Source organism: Staurois parvus, unplaced genomic scaffold, assembly GCF_062004578.1.
Source record: "Staurois parvus isolate SC_StPar_1 unplaced genomic scaffold, SC_StPar_1.0 ptg000011l, whole genome shotgun sequence".
Classification (NCBI taxonomy): domain Eukaryota; kingdom Metazoa; phylum Chordata; class Amphibia; order Anura; family Ranidae; genus Staurois; species Staurois parvus.
In genome coordinates this window covers 25,523,545-25,544,460 of record NW_028317807.1, presented here as the reverse complement: position 1 = coordinate 25,544,460, position 20,916 = coordinate 25,523,545, and the positions used below count along the sequence as shown (strand labels likewise).

Below are 20,916 nucleotides of genomic sequence, written 5' to 3'. Positions count from 1 at the left end.
GCATAGTATTTATGCTGAGACCATTTGAGCTGTTCTTCTGCCTTGTCATCAAGAAGGATGTTCAGTTCTACTAGTGGCTTCCAGCTGTTTGCGTAAAGGGGCAGAGTGGGACACCTTAAATTGAGCTTCCAGCTGTGCAAGATTGGAGAATAAGATTGCTATGCGGGACTTCCTCTCCTTCTTACGGGATGTGAATTGTATGAGCTTCACTCTAAGTGTAGCTTTGTGAGTTCCTATAAAATCGTTGGGGACAAAGCTGATTTAGTGTTATCAACAAAATAAGTGGAGATGGGGTCCCGAATAGCTCCAGCAGTATCGCCAAAAGATAGTAGGGAGTGGTTAAGGCACCAAGAGTAATGCCGAAGGACTGAAGCTAATGGTTGACAGGTAACTAAGAGCAGCAAATGATCAAACCATGATGTCAAGATCTTAACGTTAAGGACATCTGGGATGGACATTTAAGGGATGAGGAAGTGGTCGATTCGCATGTGGCAATTGTGAGGTGCTGAGTAGTAAGTATAATCCCGCACTCTAGGGTTAAATTCCCTCCAGGCCTCCACTAAGTTGTGTTCTCTCAAGAGAACTGAGAATCGCTTTGTTTGTGAATCCGCTTCGGTAGGAACCCCGGGGGGAGCTGGCGGAGGGGGATCGATCTAGCTTCCTATATAATATGTTATTGTCTCCCATCATGACTAGAGTGCCCTTTCTATGGGAGGAAATTACACAAAGCAGGTGAGAGAAAAATCGGAACTGGTGGGCATTGGGGGCATAATGGTTAACTATGGTCACTTCGACATCCAAGATTGTCCCCTGAAGTAGCAGATTCTGTCCTGTGGAATCCACCATCTCAAGAGAACATTTGAAGGGGGTACTTTTATGAAATGCCGTTAAGACACCACTCTGTTTTTCCTCAAAGGTTGCCTGGCACACCTGGGGGCAGTTTTTGTGGAAGTATTTGGGAGAGGAAGCAGTAGAAAACCTTGTTTCCTGCAGTCCGATAACATGGGATCAAAGTGAGGTATAGTAATTGAAGGCACACTTACATTTTCATGGAGAATTAAAAGCCTGTACATTAGGTGACACTAACAAATTTAGAAGTAGCCATCTTTGTGGGTAAAAGACAGAGTAGCTAGAAAACACAATAGAGGTCCAATCCGTTTCAAAGTTTGCAGGCTTGTGCTTGCTGACGTCCAGAATAATCAAGGGAAAAAAACATAGCCAAAAGGAAAGATTCAGTAAGAAAAGAAACAGTAGGCTCAGCCGCAGGGATGACAAAGAGAAAATTGCCTAAGCAATCAACCGCGGTGATCAAACACACTGCCATAGGTGGGGGTCGCCGAAACTAGCCAGGTATACACTGACTATGGAATATAAAAGATGAAAGCATCAAAACTATTGCCTGACATTGGAAATAGAAAGGAAGAGGGTGAGGAGAAAAAAAAAGGGGCATATAAATATCTAAACAAACATATGCCTGGACACATGAACAGATGCATGCGGGGCGAGAGGGGAGAAGCGGGAGGTCGCTGTCTATCCAGGTGGGGCTGGAAATTGAAATTGATGGTAGGGTCTAGCACCAAAGGCTTAAAGTGATGTAGTGGGTAAGCTCATGGGTGGGCCAAATGAAAATGTCTTACAGCGCAGCCCCTAGGATTTGGAACAATTAAGACAGTGTTAAATGTAGGAAGGTCCCCGCTGGCAGCATCTTTTCAAAGTCAGAGTATGAATGCAAAGGAGTAGTTGAAAATGGTCATGAAATCTGCCAAATAGCAACCAAAATTGTCAATATACAATTGAAACCCACACAACCACCTCCCGAAAAATCATCATTATTATACAGGATTGCTATAGCGCCAACAGTGTGCTCAGTACTTTACCATATAAAGGGAGACAATACAGCAACGATACAGTTCAATACAAGAGGGTTAGGAGGCACAAGGCTTAACACAGCAGGCTTTATAATACACAAAATGATATAAAAAAAAGTGCACAATAGTTAAAAAGAAGGCTAAACCTGAAAAGGACACTTTTTTTCTTCCATCGTTGTCCCACAGCTTACCAGAAAATCATATCAAATATCAAGTTCAATTTCATTCAAACATCAGCCACAATCTATGGCTAAGAAATTCAGTTATAAAACTGTAGAGCTTGTGTATTAAAGATTCTTATTCATTAATTAAATTAAAATCTACCATTTCTCGAAATATACTCAACAGTCTGCCAGTTTTATCAAACGCCTAAGTGTCCTAACTACTGGGGCACTGTAATGCAATGGCCTATACCTCCTGACCATTTTTGAGAACTCGCTCAGCTCCTTTCAAGCTCCAAGTGTCCAGAAAGGCCAGTAATCACAGTGACTGGCCAACAGGAAGGTATGTGCGGGAGGTATGCTTGAAAGCAGGCAGGTTCTCAATGGCATCAATAAGTGTACACGTGGATTGAAAGCAGCCTACTGAGCCCTATAGACCATTAAAGTTATACTAAAACTAAAAACATTTTTTACCTTAATGCATTTCTTGCATTAAGGTAAAAACATTTTCTATTGCTCTCCCCCCTTCCCTGTATGAAGGGGAAGAGAGGGGAGAAGAGATCCAGCGCCATGCACGGCTGCATCATCCCATCTTCCTCTTCACACAACACTCAAGCAGCAGCAGGAGCCACTGGCTCCTCCTGCTGTCAATCAAATGCAGGCGGAAGTGCTAAGTTCTGCTGTGTTAGTCTATAGAGCGCAGCTCCACATACACACAGCTCGGGAGCATGCAGACACTGTGTGCCTCCATAGTAAACGGCTAGCTATGGGCACACAGAAAGAGGAGTAGCCAGGAATGCCACCAGGGAATCCGGGAAGAAGAGGATTGGGGCCATTCTGTGCAATACCACTGCACAGAGCAGGTGAGTACACCATGTCTGTTTTCTTTTTTTACTTTTATAACACTTTAAAGTTGTAAACTAATCAAAATTGACCAGTTTGACCCTGTGCCAATCTATTATTGCACCAATATGGGATTCAGGGATTAATTTTATATTATATATATATTTCTTTCTTTGTATACATTGATCTTTCTGACCTGACCATAGATGCACAGATGATCATCTTCACTGTCTCAAAACCTTTACAGACATTCATTTGTTAGAACTGGCTAAAACCAGTTTTTAAGGATGCCCCATCATTTGATGGAAATGAAAATTATCAACCTACAGAGGAATGAATTCAAAGACACCCTGAAAATCAAAGTGAACACATGATGCAACAGGCTAGTAAATTTTGCCGAAATGTAATTGCAGCAACTCAAAATGGTACTCAGTAGTTTGTATGGCCCCCACGTGCTTGTATGCATAATTGACAACGTTGAAGAATGCTCCTAATGAGACGACAGATGATGTCCTGGGATACAGTGCATCCAGAAAGTATCCACAGTGCTTACCTTTTGCCACATTTTGTTACGTTACAGCCTTATTCTAAAATTGGATTAAATTAATTTTTTCCCTCAACATTTTAAAAACAATACCCCATAATGACGTGAAAGAAGTTCGTTTTGAAATCTTTGCAATTTATTAAAAATAAACAAAAAAACCCACATGTACATAAGTATTCACAGCCTTTGCACGATATCTTTGTTGAAGCACCTTTAGCACCAATTACAGCCTCAAGTCGTTTTGAGTATGATGCTGCAAGCTTCTTCTTCGCAGTACCTCTCAAGCTCCATCAGGTTGGATGGGGAGCGTTGGTGCACAGCCATTTTCAGATCTCTCCAAACGGGTTCAAATCTGGGCTCTGGCTGGGCCACTCCAGGACATTCACAGATTTGGCCCGTAGCCACTCCTTTGTTATATGGGCTGAGTGCTTAGGGTAGTTGTCCTGTTGAAAGATGATCCGTCATCCCAGTCTAAGGTCCAGAGCGCTCTGGAACAGGTTTTCATCAAGGATGTCCCTGTACATTGCTGCATTCATCTTTTCTTTGATCCTGACTAGTCACCCAGTTCCTGCCACTGAAAAACATCCCCACAGTATGATGCTGCCACCACCATGCTTCACTATAGGGATGGTATTGGCCAGGTGGTGAGCGGTTCCTGGTTTCCTCCAAGCATGACGCTTGCATTGAGGCCAAAGAGGTTAATCTCTGTGTCATCAGAGCAGAGTTTTGTTTCTCATGGCCTGAGGGTACCTCAGGTACCTTTTGGCAAACTCCAGGTGGGCTGCCATTTGCCTTTTACTGAGAAGTAGCTTCCGTCTGGCCACTCTACCATACAGGGCTGATTGGCGGAGTGCTGCAGATATGGTTGTTCTTCTGGAAGGTTCTCCTCTCTCCAGAGAAACACTGGAACTCTTTCAGAGTGACCATTAGGTGCTTGGTTACCTTCCTGGCTATGGCCGTTCTCCCACGATCACTCATTTTGGCCGGAAGCCAGCTCTTGGAAGATTTCTGGTGGTTCCAAACGTCTTCCTTTTACGGATGATGGAAGCCACTGTGCTCATTGGGACCTTCAATGCTGCAGAAATTTTTCTATGCCCTTCCCCAGATCAGTGCCTTGATACAATCCTGTCTCGGAGGTCTACAGACAATTCCTTAGACTTCATGGCTTGGTTTTTGCTCTGACATGCACTGTTAACTGTGGGACTTTATATAGACAGGTTTATCCTTTTTCTAATCATGACCAACCAACTGAATTTCCCACAGGTGGACTCCAATCAAGTTGTGGAAACATCTCAAGGATGATCAGTGGGAACAGGATGGACCAGAGCTCAATTTTGAGTGTCATGGCAAAGGCTGTGAATACTTATGTATATGTGTTTTATTTTTCTTTTCTATTTTTAATAAATTGCAAAGATTTCAAAACTAACTTCTTTCACGTTGTCATTATGTGGTATTGTTTGTAGAATGCTGAGGAAAAAAAGTAATTTAATCCATTTTGGAGTAAGGCTGTAACATAACAAAATGTGGCAAAAGTTAAGCGCTGTGAATACTTTCTGGATGCACTGTATTTCTTCCCAGATCTGGACCAGGGCATCACTGAGCTCCTGGACAGTCAGAGGTGCAATGTGGTGGCGTTGAATGGATCGAAACACGATAACCCAGAGGTGTTCTATTGGATTTAGGTAAGACAAGCGTGGGGGCCATTCAATGGTATCAATTCCTTTATCCTCCAAGAACTGCCTGCTTATTCTCGCCACATAAGGCCGGGCATTGTTGTGCACCAGGAGGAACCCAGGACCCACTGCACCAGCATAGAGTCTGACAATGGGTCCAAGGATTTCATCCAGATACCTAATGGCAATCAGGGTGCCATTGTCTAGCCTATAGAGGTCTGTGTGTCCCTCCAAGGATAAGCCTCCACAGATCATCACTGACCCACCACCAAAACGGTCATGCTGAACGATGTTACAGACAGCATAACATTCTCCATGGCTTCCCCAGACCCTTACATGTCTGCCACATGAGCTCAGGGTGAACATGTTCTCATCTGTGAAAAGCACAGGGCACCGGTGGCAGACAATTCTAGTGTTCAATGGCAAATGCCAATCGCATTCTATGGTGCCAGGCAGTGAGCACAGGGCTCACTGGAGGACATTGGGCCCTCAGGCCACCCTCATGAAGTCTGTTTCTGATTGTTTGGTCAGAGACATTCACACCAGTGGCCTGCTGGAGGTCATTTTGTAGGGCTCTGGCAGTGATGATCCTGTTCCTCCTTGCACAAAGGAGCAAATACCGGTCCTGCCGATGGGTTATGGATCTTCTGCGGCCCTGTCCAGCTCTCCTAGAGTAACTGCCTGTCTCCTGGAATCTCCTCCATGCTCTTGAGACTGTGCTGGGAGACACAGCAAACCTTCTGGCAATGGCACGTATTGATGTTCCATGCTTGAGGAGTTGGACTGCCTGTGCAACCTCTGTAAAGGTCCAGGTATCACCTCATGCTACCAGTAGTGACACTGACCCTAGCCAAATGCAGAACTAGTAAAAAATAGTCAGAAAAGATGATTAGGGAAAAAAATGTCAGTGGCCTCCACCTGTAAAACCATTCCTGTTTGGGGGTCATCTCATTGTTGCCCATCTAGTGCACCTGTTGTTAATTTCATTAACACCAAAGCAGCTGAAACTGATTAACAACCCCCTCTGCTACTTAACTGACCAGATTAATATCCCAGGAGTTCAGCACCAGGACCTCTGATAGTTGCAGGGTTCCCTTGGTTTGAAACAAAACTAAAATGTATCTTGTTTTACCATCTGTACTCCATCTTTAAGCAAAGCTAAGTAAATATATTTTTTTACTATACAACTTGTGAGATTGTGTTAATCATTGTACTACATCCACAAATCTGAAAGAATAAAAATATGTCAAATAAATACATGTAACACAGAATTGAATCCTTTGTTACATGTACTTTCACTGTATTTCAAGAACTGTATAACATTGTCGCACACTTTAAAACAATCATTCAAAATATTCTTCTGTATATTCGTTAGGATTCATTAAAGTGGTAATAACTCCTGTTTTTTTAAGCGCTTTTACCAGCGTATTAAATAAACTTATAGTATATGGAGCTTTTTTGCATGCAAATGTGTCTCCCTACATGGTATGCATCAATTGATACACATATCTCTGTAGCCTAGGATGGCAAGGTACTTCCTTTCTCCAAGCTAACAGAATGGCTGGAGACTGCTCTGTCGACTGTTAACTACTTCGTGTGAAAACTGGAAGTTCAGGGATGCAGTACTGAAAGAACAAGAGCCAGCAGCATTGAAAGTTGCAACTGGAAATGCTAGGGTATTTTACCAAAATATTTCACTGGGGAATGGTAATTTGATGGTGCTCGGTGTGCTAAGACTAAAAAATGCTGTGGATTTAAAACTAATTTAGTGCAGATCTTGCATTATGATCACTTTATAAAAAGCAAGATATAGAAACATTTTCTATTCCAAAATAATATAGTTATTCTCCAAACCTGCAGCTGCCTGTATGGTCCACACATTCCTAGTGCATTTGGTATAGCTGTGTATCCTGAAATTCATATTAAAGTGTTATATAAACTGTTAAATACCTTTTCTCATCAGTAGTTAGAGCAGTCTTGTGACTTCTATCAGTGTTCAGCAGAGCACTGGTTAAACTTTGTAGGAGGAGTTTTCTTTCTGCTCTAGGTGGATGCAGAACCCCTGACCTCTGTCTGGACAATGCTCATTGGCTTTGTGCTGATCACATGAACTCTCCCAAGTTAAGAAAAAAAAAACCCTTTCTAGAAATACATACCAAAAGGAGCATGTGCAGAGTGTCTACACACGATATGTCTTATCAGGAGATATGAGGGGGACACTGGAAGATAGGGAGGATCATAGAAGTCAGGATCAAACAGCATTTTTACACAATGCTGAAAATTAATCCCTGATTTTTCTGTTGTGGGTTTAATAACACTTTAAGTTAAAGCTGAAGTTTAGTTTATATATTTGGAGGGAATACAGCACCAAAGTGTTATGGGAGTGTATTAATACAAGCATTATGAATAGCAGAGAGAGAAGAGGGGGAGCAGCTGATGCAACTTTTCTCAGTAGCAGAGGCTGATGCTAACCTTCATGGAGCTGGAAGGATACCACTCAGGGCAGTTTCCAGTGGCTATGAAAGAGGCACTGCAGGGAATCTTATTACTAGAAGCAGCTACCTGCAGGTAATCGGAACACACCAATAAACATACCTAATGTGTTTGGTGTTGTATTCCCCACCCCCCTCCCCCCAAACAAAAAATATTATACTAAACTTTAGGTTTAAACCACCAAGGTAACAGTATAGAATTACACTATTGCAAGATAACTTTTTTGTAAGGTCAATTTAGTTGGAGAATATAAAACAATCCCTATCTGACTACATACTATATGTATGCTGAAAAACCAGGAACTACTCAATAGCAATCCACTTCAGTCTCGAATGCCTAATAGTTCTCGTGCTATGTTACTAGCAATGTTTACACGTCAGCTATGAGACATACTGATATTCAGTACTTATAAAAATGTCACCAGCTAAGAGCAAGTAGTATTAGCTCCAAACCTCAGAGAAGCTTTTATTGCACTGTAGGACTAAGTGCTATGTACAGAGCGTGCCCAGGTGTGGGAGCACCATGGTAAAGTTTTTTTTTTTTTTTTGTTTAATCTGATTTGATTGAATGTTAGGTTAAGACAAACAAGGGAAAAAGAATGTAGAAAAGAGGGGAAAGAGGTTAGATGACATACATTACCAGTGCAACACATTTCTGCATTGAAAACATCCAATCAAGGCAATCCAGGTCACAACAGGACCACTGTTTGGAATGATTACATGGCATTGATTACTACACCTCCCAGGGCACATGGCAAACCACAAAAGGATGTGAGAGTGTGAACTGGAATAAGGAGGGCAATATTTTAATAAAGAGGCATATAAAGGCAGATTTGTTGAGGTTTAGAGGCTTCTGCAGGCTTGTTCGCTAAGCATTCTATACAATATGTGCAGACAAGAAGAAAGGCAGGGGGAACGCATGCGCAGAAAAGGAGGGATAACAAGAATAGGGTAGTTTGGGGAGTAGAGTAGTAGATGATACAAGGTGAAGAGTAAAGAGCTAGTGAGGGAAGGTGCTGGGGGCAAATACTGCCATATTTGGAAAAAAGATGCATATATTTAAGGGGATGATAAATTGGTCACAAAATTCCTGGGAATTTTGAAGGACAGTCCAAGCGGCCCAGATCCTTGTATATGAATCCAGTTTGTCATTTTCCTGAGCTTCATGCAAGGAAGTCTAATTCCCACTCTAGAAGGGTAGGTGACTGAAATGGATGCCAGCATGTGGAATCACAGTACAGAGCGCAGTGAGGAAATGTCAAAGTATAGGGTATTTGATAGAGCCTGGTAACCTAGAAAGTAGGACAATGTGGAGAAAGTTGGGACAGTGGAACCTGTAGCTTTGGTATTACAGCCCAGATTTTCTTGATAGGGGCACAGGCCCACCAAAAGTGGAAGGATGGCTTTAGCATCTTCAACAATGGTCCAAACTGAGGAATAGATGGTGTGGCACATTGTAGGGCATCAGTACCAGCCAATAAGGATTCTGAAATTAGTTTCCTGGGCTTTGTTTGCCAAGGAGAGTCGATACATAAAAATAAAGGCTTTTTCCCCAACCCTTTGAGGACAGAGGAACCCCTAGTTCATTCAACCACTGATGTAACGGGGGAGAGGAATGAGTGCAATAGAGGACAATGGCGTAAATGTCAGGTGTGAATCCTGTAGAAGACAGCTCTTAAGTGAAGTTAAAAAGGGGAAATGTTCTGTTTACCTAGGAGCGAGAATAGAAAAGAGTTAGGCTGTTGGAAAGAGAGCCACTGTAGAGCTGATGGGATAGTGTGTGGCAGGTGGGTCTCTAGAGACACAAGGGATCCCCACTGTGTTATTTGGCATAGGTGGGGGGATTAGAAGATTGAGTTTGCACAGAAGGGACTATAAGAAAACCATAGTTTAGGGGTTAGTTTTTCCCAGAGAGGGAGGAGGTCACGTATGAGAATAGAAAGGGAGGGTACTCTATTCCTATAATCCTTGATTTTGAAGCTAATCTACCAGTCCTGCAAAAACAGATATAGTGTGCTATAAGGTGTCTCTACATTTGTTTTTAATTTTCATGTCAGTTCCACTTTAAAAGGCATTGTATTAGGAATCATAGCACCTGTATAATATGACTGTAATGGAAGCATTCATCACCTGTCAGTTACTAGTTCAGCATCAGAGACACTAAACCTTCAACCTAATGTCACTCAAAATTTAGGGAATAGTTGCTTTCATCTGACCCCAAAGACATAAAACAAATCTAAAACAATGGTTATGCAGCAGGCGTCTGATCTTTCTCTGTTAGCAGGAATGGGGAAGTGTCTAACACAGTATTCAGTGTATCTATTTTAAACAAACACCTTGCAAAGGGAAGCATCATAATACTGCATTATCTATCAAAAGTAATACAGTCTGTCTGAACAAGACTTCTACTTACAGCGATAAGGTATTAATACAATAGATAGATAAAAGACTTGTACAAATCTCTTACCAACAATTTGCTAAACTATATCAATTCAGTGCTGATACAGAGCACATTTGTGAAAATCATGTTAGGAAATCTAAAATCTGATGAACTTGTGCATTTTGTTTACATCTATATATAAAATGCCAACCAAGTTTGCGTAAATTGAGAGCATACTTTGGGTTTTATCAAATACAGCAACTAAAAAATACCCGCTAAATGGGCCATAAGCACCGTGAAGGAGAAGTTCACCTTTCATAATATGTTACACCCATATTCAGAGTGTAACAAATGGACTGGCCCCTGCCCCCGATCTCCGTTGTGACAACTAGCGGGGGATCTTCCCCTCTGCACGCCCTTGTCACTCATTCACATTATTCTGTGAATGGAAAAACTGCAAGCTCCAACAGCCTTTGCAGCTGTTGGCATGTAGTTTTCAATGAACTACCACGGTGCTTCACAGTGCCGTGGTAGTTCATTGAGCCTTCCTGTCAGTATCTGTTTTCCCATACAGTATGTACGAACAAGCAGATATACGGACAGGTCTGGGGGAGACCTGCATGGCATTAGCTATCTGCTGACCACTGTTGCAATGCTTTACAGGCTCCAGAAACAAAAAGTAATATATGCACATTTTTTTACCTACAACAAATTGTGCATTTAATATATTTTGTTAAAAGGTGAACTTATCCTTTAAAGTGTACGGGCTGTGTATATATGTTAAAATATAATGGAAGCTGATATAATTTGGTTGCAATCTATAACTATTATAGGATTATAGTATAGGAAACAAAGGAAAAACTAGAAATTAAGTTTCACCTTACACAGGACAGTAATATTAGAGTATCGATGTCAAGCAATTAAAATGTATGCCTTTATGCTGTACAGAGATAAAAGGTCCATTGGATGTAAATGCAAAATCTTACACAACCTTTCTTTTAACAGATAACGGACATGCAGACTTACAGTCTCAATGTATAATCTTAACACGTGAGAAATGACTATAGACTAGGCACTACTACAGGGTGCACACCACTACCCTGACATTTAAACTAATGTTTTTGCATACCTCTGCAATATTTGCAATGACCCAAGAGGTCTCACATATTGCTATTGTTTAAAAATGAGCACACCGTAAAGTGCATGGGCAAAAAAAATAAAGTTCACTTTAATTCAGACCTCCACAGGCGCACATACTTACCTTGCTTATATATGCGACACAAGAGCTGTAACTCATACAGGGCTATGGACTCCCTGTGACAACACTGATTGGCTCAGAGCTGTTACTTGCTCTTCCATAGCCAGAAGTACCAGGTATTTCATTGGCTGTTTTTTGGAAGGGTGTAGTTAGAGGGGGAGAAAAGAAGGGTAAGTATATGCTGCTAAGGGTGGACTGAAAGTTTTGGCCTGAATGACAGCAAATGATACTGAGCGTTTACCATGCGCTACAGCATTGGGTACCACTGCACATGGAACTCCCAGCAAAGTCTAATCCTCACCTGATCATCACAAGTTATGCAAATTGTTTACAAAGACTGAACGATATATTGCCACCATAAGCAGCTAGGAGCCTTGTAATTAACCCAAGAGATCAAAACTACAAAAAAAATAAATAAATTATGTGACCTTCTGTGAAAAAAGGGTAAAAGGTTGGACTCACCCATGCTTTGAACATAATCCAGGAGAATATATCTTAAAATATTGCACCGTTTGGGGTCTCTCCTGGACCAGAAGGAGAAAGAATCTGAACCATTTTTTTTTTTAATTCTGTTGCTGTATGCAAAATACATTTTGTCCATTAACTTGTACCTACGGCACACAATCTACCTGAACGAAGAGTAGATAACCAAAAAAAAAAGAAGATAATGCAACACACAGGTCTGCAGGCCCAGCTGCTAATGAAAGGTGTTTTATTTGCAAAAGCAGCTTTGGACATTTATGACACTGTTGGTAGTTCTTTAAGAACACTAGACACCTGACCTTCTACAGACTAAATTTGAACTCATGCATACGTAATGCGCAAGGTTAAAAGCTGAAGACAGTAATGGAATGCAATGTGTTGGTCATCCTCTGACAGTCACGCTATGCTAGGTTTCTAAAGGCAAAAAAATCAAGCCAAAAGGCACAGCCTCATTCATTCATTGCTCCATTAACCCTCACAGTCTCTGCTTGTGGCGTTAAACAAGACAGTCATTGTTAAAGTCTCTTCCTTGCGACTCTTTTTCAGGTGGGCATCACACCCTGTCTGCTGGCTGACAGGACCGCGGGTCGCCCCTCTCCCAGACTCACCTTCTTCCGGATGTCTTCGTCATTGGCTCCCAGTGAGGCGTAGAGCTTGAAGGCTGCCTGTCGCAACTCATGGGCGTGTTTCAAATCATGATCGAGCTGGAGTAAAAAAGAAAGAAGTTACATCAAGCAAACTGCATGCGTTAATATCAATCTATGTGACACTTCAAAAAAAAGCAAAGCTCCCACAAACAGCTGTAACAGCTAAAAAGCATCATTGTGTAATAAAACCAGAGAGGCTTAGACAGTCTGTTTAGAAGATGACAGAGCATAAACATGTACTTCCTCTGCTGGTGGGGACTGTGTGTAACTGAAATCTGATTTAATCTGTTGCAAGAATTAATTCTAATAGATGCCACTTTCAAGCCCATATTTAAATTTTATCTTTAAAAGAAAGAAAATTTCTATGCTTAACTTAGTAAGACAAAAGCTTTGATTAGTGTGAAGGGCATGCAAAGCGACCTCTCAAGCATTATCATCACAGGTGAGCAAATTAACTGAGAAACCACCGTAGCACACCTTATATTGTATGTAAACTCTAAGGCTGGTCATATATTATACAATTTTCCTTTAGGATTTACCAAAACCATATAATATGAGGACAAACCTAAACACTTTCAATATGTGTGTAATCAGGAAGGCCTCTGCATTACATAGCTGAAGGTAAATCTAAAGGAAATTGAACAAGAAAATTGTATAATGTATGGACAGCTTAACAATGAACTTCTATTTGCTCAATTTTGGTCTGTCAAATAAACTAATATATTTAAAAAAAGTGATCTTGTAAACACAAAAACAAAAAAAAAAAAATCAGAGCTGCCCAGCATCCTTTGTACAGTTCCTGCTCAAAGATTTAGCTCTATTAGTTTTTACCCTGAGCCTACAAGTCAATTAGTGCCTACAATTTGGGGAATGAGTAGTTTAGCAAAAGAAAACTTGGCAGATCTGGTGCCGCTCCACAAAAATTCTGTGTGTTATCAGCCCACAAGAGGAAAGTAAGAAATGAGTGCATTCCTGACATACCAAGAGGTATTTTTCTGTACATACAGGAAAAAGGTAAAAAAAATACAGGGACATGTGCATGTAATCATTGCATATGATTTTTTATATTTTAATTTTGCCTTGTTATACGCTGTATGTGGCTACAGTGGAAGACTTAAAATACTTTCATGGGAAAAAGTGCTACAGGTATGAAATGCTTGTCCATGCTTGCAGCAATCTACCAAATTCCCTTATTACAGCAGCAATAAATGGGCACTTCTTGATGGTGCCAAAGCTTGGCTACCCTTTCCTGCCTCCTGCAACTTCCTAATGGCTAGTAGAACTGCCTGTCAGAGAGGGAGAAATAAAAATGCGTGTGTGAGGTTTTGTTGCAAGAGCCAACACCACCTAGAAATACCACAGCTTTGCCTGTCAGAAGAAGCCAGAATTTGGCCATCACAAATGTTTGGGAGATTGTTGCAAGTGTGTGCAGACACATCACTTTCCCCATTCTTTCTTTAAAGGCTAAGCCCACCCAAAACCTATTTTCAGTACAGTGTAGGGTGATATACAAATTGTTCAACAAATACAGTTATAAAGCAAACTAACAGGGATACATCTAAATAAAGCCTAGTTAACTAAAACATATGTGCACCTCCAGAAAACATGAAACAAATGACCTCCCTACAGATGAAAAATGTGTGCATACGTCCACAAAACAGATGATCGCCAAAGTATGGCAAATGCTGGCCCTCTCCTTTGATGAAGTGAAAAGACGAGTGCATGGCATGTTGGTAAATGAAAACCTTACAGTGATTCTCACCAACATGCACAATAAATTTCTACATGTCTGGCAACGTTCGTTAGACCAATTCCTGCTCATGGGACCTCCTATTCATTTTCCAGATCTATAACATATAGTGACAAGTAGGCTATATCTGCCAAGGGCCCCCTGCTGGGACACAACATCCCCGCCCCTTCCTCTTTTTACCATCTTCTCTCCTTTTTTCTCTTCTTTCCACTTTGTGCATTGTCATTACCCCTTTCCGGGCAGGTACATCACCCCCTCCACTTTTTTATGGATTTATTTTTATGTACACCAATCTGTCCTGTTTTGTGACTGGGTCTACGCTTGCCAATAGACAAGATGGATTGTTCAACGATCCTTTTTAAAACTAAACATGTACCTCGCAATACAGATGTCTGGTAACTTGACACTAAATACTGCTTTGGATTATCTTATGGTTTATTACTCTGGCAAGTCGAACCTTGGCTACGTGAGGTATTCAACTGTCTCTAACACTGTAAGTTGCCTCCTTGACTTTTAGCATAGGGGGTTTTGATATCTGTACTTTTTATCATTGCATTCTGAGTCGATTTGTATAATTTTTGAATGTGAAATACACAGCTGTATGCCTTGCAGACCTGTACCCATTTTGTATACCGTAAACAATTTTTTATTTCTTCAATAAAAACATTGTGAAAGAAAAACGTGTGCAAATTTGGAACATGTGCATCATAAACAGGGCATCTAGGACAACCCTTGATAAAAAAAGTTTCACAGATTTAATTTTTTGCAACCTTCAGCTAAAATTCAGTCTTGGTCTTTAATGCAAGGGTGGCTTCTATGACTGAGAGAATCAGGAGGCAGAGAAATGTTCATTATATGTAACCTTGTGTTTCTTTTTTTAAATCATATGCTAATTTTTAATTATCCTGGGTTGTGAACAGAATATTTTAGTCAGAAGTTCTTCAAGTCATTTTAAATAACTAAGCAATTACGGACACAGTAGGCAGTGTAACGCAGACTCATCTCATTGCCTGAGTCCCTGAGAGATATAAAGTAGATAGGGTGGGGGGTTGTGATTTAGTTTGCACACATCCCCCCAAACATGAACTTTGCTATGCTGGTCTTGCAATTCAACACTAAGGGCTAAAATTGTTAGTGTAAGCTGTCAGTGCATGCAAATCAAAAAATAGGAACATGACAGATCTGACATGTGAAAATCATTTGTCTGCTGGAAAAATACTTAGAAACCCCAAACAGAGTGTGTATGTCTGTATGTGTGTGTATATATATATATATATATATATATATATATATATATATATATATATATATATATATATATATTTTTTTTTTTTTTTTTTTAAGCAGAGGCCCTAGAGCAGGGGAAGGCAACCTTTCAGAGGTTGAGATCTGCCTGAACAACAAGAGGGAAACCAAAGATCCCCGAAGGGAGTGCACTGTCGCCCTGTTTTTTAAAAGAACAAATCAAGCCCCCAATAAAAAGATGGCAAGAAGAACACAGTGTGTCACAGTAGTGTCTTCTCCGCCCCCAACAGTAGTATCCCTCTATTCCCCCTAGAGTGATGTCCTCTGCCCCCTTTCACATCATCCTCCTCCACACATACACAATAGTGTCCTCTGCCTTCCCACAATAGTGTCCTGTACCCAAAAACAGTGTCCTCTTCCCCCCTTCATTCCCCCCACTGTAGTGTCCTCTGCACCCTCATCACAGCACTGGTCTTTGAACCCCCCATAGCGTCCCTTTGCCCCCCACAGTAGTGTCCTGTGCCCCCCCAAGAAGTGTTCTCTGTCCCCCCACAAGTAGTGACATTTGCCCCCTTCACAACACTCATCTGTGAATAGGTACATCTCTCCTACATTACATCGGCTGTTCATTAGAGCAGAGTCAGAGGCAGAACAGTGCTGGATGGACAGTGGGAGCAGGACCTGCCAGAGTTAACTTTTCATGTTAACAAGCTGATGATTGATTACTAGGACCACCTAGCAACCAATCACCATTTGGTTAACTTGCAAAGTTAACCAAAGCAGCTCCTGTACTCCTGCCCTCCATCCAGCACTGTTTTGCCTCTCACTTGTCTCTGCTATTAAAAGGAGAGCAGAGGAGGTTGGGGGAAGCATCAACACAGCCCTGATCGTGATCTACCCGTCAGCTTCCCACGAACGATGGGTTGCCGACCCTGGCCCTAGATAACAAAACAGTGGGTTTTGCAATTTTTTTTGTGTCACACAGTATTTGCACAGCAATTTTTCAAACCCAATTTTTTGGAAAAAATATACTAAAACACAACATAATACCCAATTGTTTGGTGAATATAAAAGATGTTGTTTACACCCTGACGAAACTGGAAGTGACCAAATACTCATCACTTACAGTTTCTTATACCATAGAGTTGGTCTGGGCCGTTCTGGTCCTTCATCATCTCTATGCTAAGCCAGGCCTGGGCTCCCTGGTGGACCGGGAGAGCCCAGGAAGATACCTGGAGACAGGGACCCACTAGGATAGCTTTTACAATACATAGCATTGCCGTCAGAAAAAGATAGATACCGGAATGATGCCTGTAGTTGTAGGCATCATCACAGTATAACCACTTCAACCTGGTGACGTACGGGTACGTTGCAGAGGCAGAAGTGGTTAAAGAGCAATTTCAGCCAACAAACAAGAGCAGAGTGCTACAAATGCTATCCAAAAAATACAAAATGTGCTTAAATTAGAAAGTTCTTTCAATTTACTTAAACGAGAATTACGGTATTTTTTTTTCTTTTTCTAAATTATACTTACCTAGGTGGATGCAGCATAGATCCGATGCTGCATCTGTGCCTCACTGGCGCTAAGTGTGAGAACTCAGCGATCACATGACTACTGAGTTCTCACAGCAACTCTGAGCAGAGCGTGGTGACTGTCAGTCCACTGTCAGCTAAAAACGAGTCACAGGATGCAGAACAAACTGCACTCCTGTGATCCACAGAAGTACAGCCAAAGGGGGAGGGGGGGGGGATTGGATGGCGGCTGCAGCATTGGAAACATGTTACATGTTCCACCCTAAAAATGGGTGGAACATGTAACATGTTCCCAAAGGTGACCTTTTAAAGGAATCCTTTAAATTTTGACCATAATATGGGCACAGGTGCACTTTAACCCATTTATAATTGCTTCAATGTGACAAAACCATCAAATACAAAAATCAAGCAACATGTAGAGAAAAGCTTGGTCCAATGGAATTCCAAAATAACTTTCTAATACAGTATAGTCCAAAACAGAGTACAAGTACATTAGCAAGAACGTATTTCCTTTATTATTTTTTTTGAAAAATTGTTGATTGTGAATATATACCAACCAACTTGTTTATTAGTTAGTACTATTAGTTTAAAATATTATATTGTTTGAGCTTCAGAATAAACTTGGTGTCGTATACCTGGTCATTTTGGACCCTACTGTACTGTATATGCATCAGACCTCTTCAATAAGCTATTTTTGGTGCATTTTTTTTTCTTTACAGCAGGAAGCAAAATGCCACATTTCTATGCTCAAGCAAAAAAATACACACTAGAACCTACCTACCAACAAATAGTATATACTCACTTTGGACTCCGGAGATGGGGGTGAGACAAGCTGTGCTTGCGGAGTCATTTGGGACAATGGAAAGGTAAGAAAGGCTGCAGTGCAGTAGGATTCGTCTATAGCCCCTCCTGAGTCTGTCTCCTCGGTGCAAAGTTGCCCCGTTTCTTGCTGCTGTAGTGTACAACAAGAGGGGAAAGAGGACAGGTTTGCTCTAACCAAGGAGCAGAAACATGGGAGTTAAAGAGAAACCTACATGCAGTGCAACACAACTGATAAACCAATGAAAATGAAGAGATTTCCATTCTTTAGGAAAAACAGACACACAGAATTTACAGCAAGGAAACAATTCAATGCAAGTGCAGAGGAACTGCCTATTTTCTTTCCACTTACATGAGAATATGCTTACAAATGTATTATTATCCAAAACAGCTATTTAGGTTGTAAGCAGGCACTAGTGGGCTGAATTACCAGCTGGTTTTTTGTAGGCTTCGGCAGCAAACTCTGCCCAAAACAGCTCCAATTATGACAAACATTGATATAATTAATGAGACTCCCTTATAGCGGTAAAAGATTGGTGGACCAATTTATGTGCTGAGATCTCAGTGTTCAAAAGATACAAGAAACCAGTGGGCAATTCAACTATCCTGCATTTATATAATGGTGGGCTGACCCTTAAAGTGATACTAAAGCTTTTTTTTTTTTTTCAAATTAAAAATCAAAAACAGGTTTATACTTACCTGATCGGTGCAATGGTATTGCACAGAGCAGTATCTTACCTCTTTAGTGGTTCCCCCTTGACACTGTCTGCATCTTCTTCAAGCCGTGTGCAAAGGCGGGACCGATGCGGGTGCACTCCCGAGCCGGGCTGTGTGCGTTATTAGATGAAAAACTATGGCTTGGCTATGCTCCCCACTGCTTTCTCACAGAATTAACTGAGAACAGAAGCCTTTGGCTCCCGCTGCTCCTGTAGTCTCCTGTGAGACCAGAACATGAAGGGGAAGGACCTGCAGCCAGGACAGTGCCAGGTTGATTAGAGGAGACAGGTAAGTATTTAGTGGTAGGGGAAGGTAATCCTTGGATTTTAGAACCACTTTCAATAAATTAAAATGTATGTACAGCCAAAACCTTTTTTTCGGTTTTGTTTAGTTTTTTTGCTGCGTATCCTGTTTGGAAGATTTCCTGTCACTGCTTGTCTTGGAGAAGCAACAGGAAGAGAGAGGGAAATCTCTTGTACATTTGCCACTGAAAAAGGTGAGCCCATTGGAAGATTCTTCCTCATGTCCTGTTCTGGTAACAACCCTGATATGTTTTATTTCTTCTCACTTTTTGTCTCCGGAGAAATGGTAACCAGGACAAACAGACAAGTGAATCTTCTTTGCAGAGGCATAGACAGCAGTAAAAACGTGATAGAAAACCAAATCCTTTCCTACTCTATCGAAAACTAAAAAACATTGCCTTTACACATGCTTTAGTGTGGATTCACAGATGTGCGGTGCAGATTGAAGCTTATGTTTCACAGCTAATTGGCACAGTAGCTGTTCAGCGGTCAGGTCAGGTTTACATCAGGTTCAGGACAGATTTAGATGAAGTTCAGGTCAGGACTTTATCCTGTTCACAACTGATGACATGTGCGGTTTAGAAACCGTTCCCTTAGAAGTCACTAGCCTTTAATCCGCACCTGAACCGAACCAGAAATGCTCAGAAATCATACAGGACACTTTATCCATCCGCACTGCCAGTGCACCGGACATATGTGAACAGGCACCATAGGAAGAAATGTTATTTCACATGTCATGCAGTTTGGATGCAGTTCCAACAACATCCAATCAGCATATATGTGAACCGGCACTTAGAAAAAAAAAAGGAGTGCATGCACAGTACAAACCACTAACTACTAAGAAGTTCCTATGGGCTAAGACTTAGCAATATATGCCTAGACAGACTTTACGAGGTAGCCAATCGTTTCTCAATTGTAAACCTATATGATTCAGATGGTGACAGATGCATGACCACATGACATGAATTTTACATCAGATCATAGGGGAAGTAAAAGAAAGCACCTAAAATGTACCTTCCTGTCTGATACTGTGCTGATCTGTGAAGCTGCAAATCTTCCAGGGATGGAAATATACAATTATTAAAGCTAAAGTTTAGTAAATTTTTTGGGGGAGGAGGAGAGTAGAGATACAGCACCAAACACATTAGTTATGTGTAATAGTATGTATTCCATTACCTGCAGGCAGCTACTTCTAATAAAAATCTTCCTTGCTGTGCCTTCTTTAGAGCCACCATATACTGTCCTGAGTGGCTTTATATCTGCTGCTCTGACGTAATGCATGTGTGTTGCAGCAAAGAGGTTGGGTTTTGCCGCAACATGCATATGTGTCCAGGGGCGGCAGAGGTTTTTGTACTGAGAAAGCACTCACTGCAAGCTCCCATCAAAGTGACAGTTGTTGAAGAGAGCTCCCAGTCTCTAGTAATGAATGGGAGCTGGTAGCTCTCGATCATTTGAACACTGTGACAGCCAATCACGCGTGCTCTTTCAAATCTTCTTGCCTTCTGGGCACAGTAGATCAGATAAAGGGATGACACCAAAGCTGGGCAGGAAGGGGTTATCAGCAGCTGCTACTGAGAGAAGTTGTTCACTGGCCTACACCCTTCTGGCCTCTCTGCCATACACAGAACTACAATTTTGTCCCATAATGCATCTTGTTCTGTGAATTGGCGATGGAGGCCCCGTCATTCAACTGCTCCACCTCCATTCATAGAATGTGATGCATTGTGGGACAGTAATTGTAGAAATTCTGTGTCCAGTAGCCTAGCATCATAACAGCTTTCCTGTATAGGGTTTGTTTATTATACAGTATATTTGTGCTATAATAAGCTAGTTGTGCACAGCATAGAACCCATTTCATGCAAACTTTAGTGGTTTGACTTTGACCGCTATTACCGTCCATCACTACTGCTCTTGCCAATGCTTTGTTAAAACACAACTCAGTCTGCCTACTGCTGTATCTAGGCAACTTCAACAAACCTAAAACTAAAGCTAAAAGTAATACTCAGCATTTGCTACTTATATAAAATATATAGCTTCAGATAGTTTGACATCTTAAATAAACAAAACTATGATACTATGTAGCCAAAAACACCCACAGGCCAGACATATGTTACTAGGTAATATAAACTAAAACAGCTGGGCCCTTTCATATAATCTTAAGCAACGCATCACATTCAACACACATTCAAATTCTAGGAGAC

The 20,916-nt window shown here is 41.2% G+C and overlaps 1 protein-coding gene across 4 annotated transcripts in view; it reads right to left on the bottom strand.

Moving 5' to 3' along the window:
* Window positions 1-20,916, bottom strand: part of ARMC8 (armadillo repeat containing 8) — a 182,637-nt gene that overhangs the window by 72,830 nt on the left and 88,891 nt on the right. For 2 of the 4 annotated variants that reach the window (XM_089671757.1, XM_089671765.1), the window contains exons 12-13: window positions 17,680-17,829; window positions 12,311-12,406 (exon numbers count right to left, since the gene is read on the bottom strand). In XM_089671757.1, the coding sequence (XP_089527883.1) occupies window positions 12,311-12,406; window positions 17,680-17,829 (246 nt within the window). The remainder of the gene's footprint in view (window positions 1-12,310; window positions 12,407-17,679; window positions 17,830-20,916) is intronic. The other 2 variants (XM_089671774.1, XM_089671785.1) reach the window with 1 other exon arrangement.